The sequence below is a fragment of the Sander lucioperca genome, chromosome 23 (genome assembly GCF_008315115.2).
Source record: "Sander lucioperca isolate FBNREF2018 chromosome 23, SLUC_FBN_1.2, whole genome shotgun sequence".
Lineage (NCBI taxonomy): Eukaryota > Metazoa > Chordata > Actinopteri > Perciformes > Percidae > Sander > Sander lucioperca.
In genome coordinates this window covers 396,096-406,095 of record NC_050195.1, presented here as the reverse complement: position 1 = coordinate 406,095, position 10,000 = coordinate 396,096, and the positions used below count along the sequence as shown (strand labels likewise).

At 44.0% G+C, this 10,000-nt stretch overlaps 1 protein-coding gene across 1 annotated transcript in view; it reads right to left on the bottom strand.

Moving 5' to 3' along the window:
• The window catches only part of dipk1c (divergent protein kinase domain 1C), a 64,529-nt gene that overhangs the window by 21,475 nt on the left and 33,054 nt on the right, over nt 1-10,000 (bottom strand). The window contains exons 3-5 of the mRNA XM_031308631.2: nt 3,412-3,615; nt 1,833-1,886; nt 727-947 (exon numbers count right to left, since the gene is read on the bottom strand). Coding sequence (XP_031164491.1) covers nt 727-947; nt 1,833-1,886; nt 3,412-3,615 — 479 coding nt within the window. The remainder of the gene's footprint in view (nt 1-726; nt 948-1,832; nt 1,887-3,411; nt 3,616-10,000) is intronic.

Here is a 10,000-nt window from a genome sequence, read left to right as displayed (position 1 = left end):
AAAATAGACAAAAAAATCACAAAAACTCACAAAAACAGACAAAAAACACACACAGACAAAAACTTACACAAAAAAATCTGCTTTTTTCCAGATTTAGGTCTCTTTTTGTGGACATTTTTGGTGGTTTTCTTTTTCATTTGTTGCTGTTTTCGCTTTTTCCCCGATTATCATCAACTTCTCATTTGGACCCCGGGGCCCCTAACCTTTGCTTATTGCCCCTAACCTTTGCCTATTGCCCATAACCTTTGCTTATTGCCCCTAACCTTTGCCTATTGCCCCTAACCTTTGCCTATTGCCCTTAACCTTTGCCTATTTCTTTATAGATGATTTTTTTTGGCCATTTTAAGCCTTTACATATTTTGACAGGACAGCTGAAGACATGAAAGGAGAGAGGGGGGGGGGGATGACATGCAGGAAAGGGCTGCCGGTTGGAGTCGAACCCACGGCCGTTACATCAAGGAGTAAACCTCTATATAGATGGGCGCGCGCTCTACCAACTGAGCTACCCAGGCGCCCCCTTTGCCTATTTTTGTCGATTTCTCCATCATTTCGTTTGCCTTTTTTGCCGTTTGTCGCTTTTTCTGACGGTTTTGTCTCCTTTTTGGACATTTTTTTGAAGTATTTGTGGTTTTTTTCTATCTTTTTGTGATTTTCTTTCCTTCTTATCTTGAACCTTTCTTCCAGGAGATGTGAGCAGCAGTAGTTGCGTGTGAGTGGATGTTTTACCGGAGGAAGGTGTACTCTTCCTGCTGCAGCAGAGACCACAGAGAGGCCAGCTCGGCTCGGGAGAAACTGGTGTCTCTGCTCTTCAGCGTCTTCTCCCAGAGTCTGGCCAGAGAGCTGTTCCCCGTGCTTCCTCCTCCTCCTCCTCCTCCTCCTCCTCCATCTCCGTCCTCCTCCTCCTCCTCCTCCTCGACCGCCTGCGCCAGACCCAGAGAGTTTCGTACCTGAGATCAGACGGAAAGTAAGATGCAATCACAGGTAAGTGGGGATTTAGTTTCTTTACGCACAAAATAGACAAAAACAGACAAAAATACACACAAAAAACTCACAAAAACCACACAAAACACACACAAAATTTCCAAAACACAGACAAAATTAGACAAAAAACACACAAAACAGATAAAAATAGTCAAACACACAAAAAACTCACAAAAACCACACAAAATTCCAAAAACACTTACAAAAAACATCAAAACATTACAAAAAAAACACAAACTCACAACAACCGCACAAAGACAGACCAAAAAACACACAAAAACAGACAACAATGCACATAAATACACACAAAAAAGTCACAAAAAACACACAAAATAAACACACAAAATTACAAAAAACAGACAAAACATATTACAAAAAACCCCACACACAAACAGACAAAAACACACACAAACCCACGTGACAAACTAAAAACCCAAAGCAGTAATGATCTATTATGATAGAAAATAACATGAATTAATCCCTTAAATAATATCTTAAAATAATGAGTCAGTTTAGGGAAACATCAGCAGTCTAGTCTGGTCAACTGTCGGATATCTGAACACTGAAGAAGGATGGAAATCTCACTAAGTAGTCTGAGAAAGAGAAATATATAGTACATAATAATTGATATATAGTGATATATATATTTTTTCTTGTAGAAAAAATATATATATATAACATTGAGTATGCTGGTAACGTGTGTGTGTGTGTGTGCATCTGTGTGTGTGTGTTTGTATTTGTGCGTGCGTCTGTGTGTGTGTGTTTGTGTGTATATATATACTACAATGACATCAGAGTGGACTCTGCGGAGACGTTCATGTTTCCCCGGCTGAGTTGTTGTCTGAACTTACTTCCAGAGTTGCGTAGAAGACCACGTCCATCGGGGAGAGTTCCTCTGCTGCGTCCTGTCAGAGAGAGAGAGACGGTCAGAGAGAGAGAGACAGTCAGAGAGAGAGAGAGACGGTCAGAGACGGTCAGAGAGAGAGAGAGACGGTCAGAGAGAGAGAGACGGTCAGAGAGAGAGAGAGACGGTCAGAGACGGTCAGAGAGAGAGAGAGACGGTCAGAGAGAGAGAGACAGTCAGAGAGAGAGAGAGACGGTCAGAGAGAGAGAGAGAGACGGTCAGAGAGAGAGAGACGGTCAGAGAGAGAGAGAGAGAGAGAGAGAGAGAGAGAGAGAGAGACGGTCAGAGAGAGAGAGAGAGAGAGACGGTCAGAGAGAGAGAGACGGTCAAAGAGAGAGAGAGAGAGAGAGAGACGGTCAAAGAGAGAGAGAGAGAGAGAGAGACGGTCAGAGAGAGAGAGAGAGAGAGAGACGGTCAAAGAGAGAGAGAGAGAGAGAGAGAGAGAGAGAGAGAGAGACGGTCAGAGAGAGAGAGAGACGTCAAAGAGAGAGAGAGAGAGAGAGATGGTCAGAGAGAGAGAGAGAGAGACGGTCAAAGAGAGAGAGAGACAGTCAGAGAGAGAGAGACGGTCAGAGAGAGAGAGAGACGGTCAGAGAGAGAGAGAGACAGTCAGAGAGAGAGAGACGGTCAGAGAGAGAGAGACAGTCAGAGAGAGAGAGAGACGGTCAGAGAGAGAGAGAGACGGTCAGAGAGAGAGAGACGGCCATTTGGCAACTTTTTAAAAGTAAACTTTCCATTCAGAATCTTATTGCCATCCATTTCGGCGTCTCGCGCTCGCCATCCACTCGAAACGTCTCGTTAGCCTACTACTCTCTGGCCGGCTCGCAAGCCCAAAACAAGTGTGTGCTGTTGTTTAGTTTCCGGTCTAGCTAGATCCGGTGTGGTGGTGTAGTTTTTCTAACGTTACTAGTTGTTGCAACAGCACGTGAAAAAAACTACACTAAGTTTGCTAGGCCAAAAAGATCGTTAATCTCGCAATGAAAAAATTGACGCCGTTTAAATGGGTTTGCGTTAACGCTGTTAATAACGCGTTTAACTGACAGCAATAACATATATATATATATATATATATATATATATATATATATATATATATATATATATATAGGTCTCGCGATACAATATCATCACAATACTTATGTCACGATACGATGTTATTGCGATTTTAAACATATTGCAATATTCTGCGATATATTGCTATTCATCACCTTTTTTCCAACTTCTAATTTTCCCCCCATTTCAAATGATGTCCCCAAATGGAAACTTTGTCAACATCTGTTTTACCTAAAAAGATACATTTCTCCGTTTGTTCATCTCACTTTAATTTTATTGCTGCAAAATGGGATTATCAAGCAGACAAACTGACCAACACATATATAATAAAAGATTGATTCTTGGCGTCTGTATATACAGTATTGCCACGGAAAATATTGTGATACTATACTGTATCGATTTTTCACCCCACTCCTACTGTATATATAATATCTTATGGTGATAAAACCTGTGATGTCCACCCCTATAGTCACCTGGTAGTCCAGGATCCCCAGGGGCTCGTAGGAGGAGAAGTTCTCCAGTTTGGACTTGAGGATGACGGGGTTTCCTCTCCAGCGCGCCTCGATCACCTTCTTCCCGTTCTCGTAGTAGAGGCAGCGCTTGTACTCCACGAGGCCGAGCACGCACAGATCCTCGCACATGTCGCCCGTCACCGAGCCCTCGCCGAACTCCAGGCACTGTATCCCAGAGCAGAGAGAGAGAGAGAGTCAGGTTCAGGTTACATCATTGGTACCCGTAGGTAAACTAGGTTTACAGTCTAACGCCGCCTTCCCACTGGCACTTGAAATCAGCTCCGTTATACGCAATATGCCCCCAGCGGACGTCGTACTACACCGTTGAAAAGCTTCGCAAGCGACTCACAAAAATGGCGGAGAGACTAGAAGGACTGATAAGTGTCTGAATGTACGATTCTCTATGACCTCGTATACAGATATAAATAGAAAGACTGCTGCGTGGAGAAAAGACTGCTGCGTGGAGAAAAGTTGCCCAGGACGTTGATATGTCACGTCAGTTAAATGTGACATAGCGGTATAATGTCAATAGTTAAATGTGATATAGGGTATAATGTCAATAGAGTCTAGTAGGACCAGGGTAGTGTACCAGAGTCCGGTAGGACCAGGCTAGTGTACCAGAGTCCGGTAGAACCAGGCTAATGGACCAGAGTCCGGTAGGACCAGGCTAGTGTACCAGAGTCCGGTAGGACCAGGCTAGTGTACCAGAGTCCGGTAGGACCAGGCTAGTGTACCAGAGTCCGGTAGAACCAGGCTAATGGACCAGAGTCCGGTAGGACCAGGCTAGTGTACCAGAGTCTGGTAGGACCAGGCTAGTGTACCAGAGTCTGGTTAGGACCAGGCTAATGTATCAGAGTCTGGTAGGACCAAGCTAGTGTACCAGAGTCCGGTAGGACCAGGCTAGTGGACCAGAGTCTGGTAGGACCAAGCTAGTGGACCAGAGTCTGGTAGGACCAAGCTAGTTGACCCGAGTCCGGTAGGACCAGGCTAGTGGACCAGAGTCTGGTAGGACCAAGCTAGTGTACCAGAGTCTGGTTAGGACCAGGCTAATGTATCAGAGTCTGGTAGGACCAGGCTAATAGCAATGCTAACTTCCGCTGGAATTGTGGGATAGGAACCGTCCGTAGCCTTTCGCAAGAGTTCAATTTTTTGAACGCATCCGGATGACCAACTGACACGATTTTTTTCGCACCGCACCCGTTCGGACCCCATTCGCATGCGGTCTGCGAATCTCCAGAGGAAATGAATGACTTCCGGTCGTTTCGAAGCCGTATCGGAGCTGATTTCAACTGCCAGTTGGAAGGCGGCGTAAGAGGCAGGACATCCTTAAAACTTTGTAGGCCACCATATAACATGCAACACACATACCATTAAAACATATAAAGTAGATAATGGATAAACAACAGTACATGACTACATTGACTTGTGCAGTTATATGCAGAAATTCTACAGCTAGTAGTAGTAGTAGTGTGTAGTCACACACTGAGGTTAAACTACAGACCCTGAAGAAGGTAATTACTAATGATTGCTGTGGATCGGAAAGGTGCTTCCAATTGAAATACATAATACATAAAATGTGCTGAGCATCACACAAAAAAAAACAGGAAAAACATGACCAAATGTTGAGGTACTTGTACTTTACTTGAGTCTTCTCTTTTCATGCCACTTTCTACTTCTACTCCACTACATTTCAGAGAGAAATATTGTACTTTTTACTCCACTACATTCATCTGTTACAGCTTTAGTTACTAGTTACTTTACACATTAAGATTTCTGCACACAGAACACATGTAGTTTATAAAATCTGATGTCTTGGCACAGGTCTTGATCCTGGCTGTGTAGCGTCTGATTGGCTCAGTGTCCGGAGGTGTGAGGGATGAGAAGGAGGAGGATTAGTGCTGTCCTGCTCAGGGATTAGCCGGCTAATCCTCGCCCTAATCCTCGCTCTAATCCTCGCCCTAATCCTCGCTCTGCCCACATTCCAACACAAACATCCGTCAGTAAGGAGCTCAGAGACATCACACACCTCCAGCTGCAACAACACCTGCCCAAACCACTTTTTCTTTTAACCCTAACCCATTTTTTATTGATTATAAACACAACAAATCATACCGGGAGAGCAGCATTTACAGCCACACATGTAGTGGCACCATCCAGTTTTATACTGTTTTTGGAAATGTTGTAAAAGTCATTTTTGAAATGCTTAGACTAACTTTCATTCACCTCGGCTGTGTTGGACCGATAGGCAGAAATCACAAGAACCAAAATTATGTTTTGGCTGTTTAACCCTTCCTGTTGACCATGAACTTGTTATCATTCACCCTGAAGGACAATAATTTCAACAATAATTAGGGCCCGAGCGCCGACAGCGGCGAAGGCCCTATTGAAACTGAAGGAATTATTTTCCCGGCAAATGAATTGGCTTTTTGAGGGGCTTAACATATTCAAAAACTCACCAAATTTGGCGGTCGCATCAAGTCTGGTGAAAATTTACGTATTTTAAGGGTTTCGGGAATAGGCGCGCAAAAATGGCTCGCTAGCGCCCCCTACAATGTTAAAAAAATTGAGCCCCTGCAGTGCGTTTAACGTAGACTCACGAAACTTGGTACACATATGTATCATGTCAAGATGTACAAAAAACATCATTGAAGCCATACCCTAAGCCCAACAGGAAGTCCGCCATTTTGATTTCAAAGTTCGAAATTAGTGCGATTTTGGCCATTTCCACATGTCGTACTTTAACGAACTCCTCCTAGAGATTTCATCCGATCAACTTCAAATTCGGTCTCTGCCATCTTAAGACATTAAAGATGAAAAGTTGTTAAAAGAAAAACTTTTCGTCATAGGGCGTGGCCGTGGCGGGGTGGCCATTTTGTGCGTTTCGCCGCCTAAACAGGAAGTGGGTGTAACTCGAGTGTACATTGTCCGATTGGCTCGAAACTTTTCAGGATTCATAAGAGTCCAACCCTGAGGACAAATAAAGGCCGATATTTACTTAAAGTCATAGCGCCCCCTAGTGGCAACAGGAAGTAGGCCTAAAAGTCAAGGTGCTATACTTTAACGAACTCCTCCTAGAGATTTCATCCGATGTACTTCAAACTTGGTCTCTATCATCCCAACACCTTAAAGATGAAAAGTTATTAAAAGAAAAACTTTTCGTCAGACGGTGTGGGCGTGGCGTGGCGGCCATTTTGAGTGTTGAGCGATGAACAAATAAATTGTTGTAACTTGAGTGTACGTTGTCGTATCTGCCCGAAAATTCTCACGATTGACAAGGGTCCAGGCCTGAGGACACCTACAGGCCATATTTGACTTTTGGTCATAGCGCCCCCTGCTGGCAACAGGAAATGCGCCTTATATGACAAACATCATCCGATTTACATGAAACTTAGAATGTGTGGTCTACATGTGATAATGAGCCGGCCCCTATAATATAACCACGCCCACTTACTCAGGCCACGCCCCCTTTCATAACATTTGTACCGTTTAAGGTAGAGTCTTGTGTGAGGTGTCATTGAACTCAGCAGAGAGTTGCTTCTTCATTGGTGATCTTTTGGCCCGCCCCCTATGCTTAAGCCACGCCCCCTTTCATAACATTTGAACGATTTAAGGTTGACCATTGTGTGAGGTATCATTGAACTCAGCAGAGACTTCCTTTTTAATTGGTGATGGGTTAACCTGGCCCCTATAATATAGCCACGCCCCTTTTTATAACTGGTGTCCCATTTAAGGAAGAGTCTTGTGTGAGGTGTCATTGAACTCAGCAGAAAGTTGCTTCTTCATTGGTGATGGTTTGGCCCGCCCCCTATGCTTAAGCCACGCCCCCTTTCATAACGTTTGAACGATTTAAGGTTGACCATTGTGTGAGGTATCAATGAACTCAGCAGAGAGTTACTTCTTCATTGGTGATGGTTTGGCCCACCCACTATGTTCAAGCCACGCCCCCTTTCATAAATGCTGACCCATCTAAGGTAGAGTCTTGAGTGAGGTATCATTGAACGCAGCAGGGAGTTCCCTTTTCATTGGTGTCGATTTGCGGTGTCTGAGTGCCGCGCAATTGCACAGTCGCAAAGAGCGGCAACCGCCGGTGACCCCAATGCGCGCAGAGGAGCGAGGGCCCGTCCATCGCTGCTTGCAGCTTTAATTAAAATTGAACTTTTCTGTGGCACTTTTGCTGACGTTTTTGTCACTTTTTTTGATACTTTTGAGGCTTTTTAAAACGTTTTTGTCACTTTTTTTAAAGTTTTTTTTAAAATTCATGGTCAATAAACCTAATTTACATGACATTATACCATTTTTTTAAGTTTAAAAAAAAAAACAGAAATTATGAATTATTTTGACTAATTGTTAAGACCAGAGCATGTTGAGTGGATCACAGTCAGGACACGGTTTTGAAACCATTTAAACATTTTTGTAAATGCTATGAAATTGAATAAACTACCCAACATTTAATGTAAATAATCATTATTTTGTTTACATGTTGTATGGGTTCAATACAACGTACATCCACGTTATTTTTGGGCAATTTGTTTGAAAGAAACCCATATTTCTGATATTAAAAACTTTGAAAAATAGGTCAAATTTGACCCGAAAACAACAAAAGGGTTAAAAAAGTCAGAGTCAGAAGATAACTCCGCTATGGCGAGCTGAGGATTTAAATGATTCCAGATGAGTGGACGGGGTAATCTGAGTCGCAGTTAAAGAGACAGGAAGTGTGACAGACAGACAGACAGACAGACAGACAGATAAGAGGTGCAGACGGGGTTAATTGTCCTGAGAAACAGAGACTCTGTTAGTAACCATGATGAGAGCAGGCTGATGACGGACGCTCCTCCATCTTTTCAGCATCACACAGTAAACACATTGAAGGGCAGCGTTTAGACCAGTGGTTCTCAAACTTTTTTCAATAATGTACCCCTTTTGAATTGTTTCTTTAAGCCAAGTAGCCCCTGATCAGCGCTAATCATTTTTGGTAGAAAAGAAAGTCTCTATAAAGAGGAACAGTACAGTGCTGTCAGTGATAGATTTACTAAACAACAGCCTTGGAACGGTAAAACATTTAGATGCTGATGAGAAAAGGAGATAGCTGTAAAAAAAACAAAACCTTGGAAAAAGATGGTAGAAAGAAGGAAGGAAGGAAGGCAAGAATGGGTCGAAAATAGTATCAAAAACTTCAAAAACAGTGACATATCTTGTAAAAAGTAGAAGGAAGGAAGGATAGATTAGGTCCAAAGGAGACAACACAAATGTCACATTTTTAGCAGGAAAACAAGTCTACATAAAGAGGAACAATGTTCTGGACAACAGCCTTCTAAGTAACTATTAAACATTTTGTTAAATATTTCACGTACCCCCTGCAGTCTTCCAGAGTACCCCTAGAGGGACACGTACCCCCTGCAGTCCTCCAGAGTACCCCTAGAGGGACACATACCCCCTGCAGTCCTCCAGAGTACCCCTAGGGGGACACGTACCCCCATTTGAGAAACACTGGTTTAGATTATGTTGCATATTCAGCCCTTCGTCCGTAGTCATGGCTTCTCTTTAAAGGCCGTTACACGCCGACCAGACGGCAGACCGTCGGCAGAAAAGGCATTTTGGCTGATCAGTCTCCCCGAGTTGGTCAAAAAAGTGCCTCAGAACACACCGAAGAGACGAGACGTAATACGTCTCCATAACAGCCAACCCATTCTCACTCCGAACTCGTAAAATAAGGACGTTTGGACAGTGGCTGTCAGCGTCTGATGTGACGAAAAAGGCGTCTTTCAGCGTGTTTGTGTAACGCCCCGGGGAGAGCAGCAGTTAGAGAGGATTTAGAGAGTAGTATGTAAGGAGGTTGGTTGGGGGGGTGGATGGGTCAAACACAGGACTTTTTCCCAGGAGAGAGGGGTTCACGTCCCGCTTCTCACGCTTGCTATAGTTGCTTCTTTCTTTCCACCCGCGTGTCACAGAACCGTACGCCCACCCACGACCTTTTCCTTAACATAACTGCGTCAAAAGGGACGGCAGTAGTCCCGACCAAGCGTGTTTACTTATAGCGCTAAAGGGACGGCGATAGTCCCGACCAAGCACGTTTACTTATAGCGCTAAAGGGACGGCAATAGTCCCGACCAAGAGCGTTTACTTAAAGCGCTAAAGGGACGGCAATAGTCCCGACCAAGCGTGTTTACTTATATCGCTAAAGGGACGGCAATAGTCCCGACCAAGAGCGTTTACTTAAAGCGCTAATGGGACGGCAATAGTCCCGACCAAGCACGTTTACTTATAGCGCTAAAGGGACGGCAATAGTCCCGACCAAGAGCGTTTACTTAAAGCGCTAAAGGGACGGCAATAGTCCCGACCAAGCACGTTTACTTATAGCGCTAAAGGGACGGCAATAGTCCCGACCAAGAGCGTTTACTTAAAGCGCTAAAGGGACGGCAATAGTCCCGACCAAGCACGTTTACTTATAGCTCTAAAGGAGACTTTTAGCATCAATAAGAACGACAAAGGCACCTGACCAAGCGTCCATATTTTGTGTGAGAACGTGTTGTAACAGCAGGCGGCGCTAATC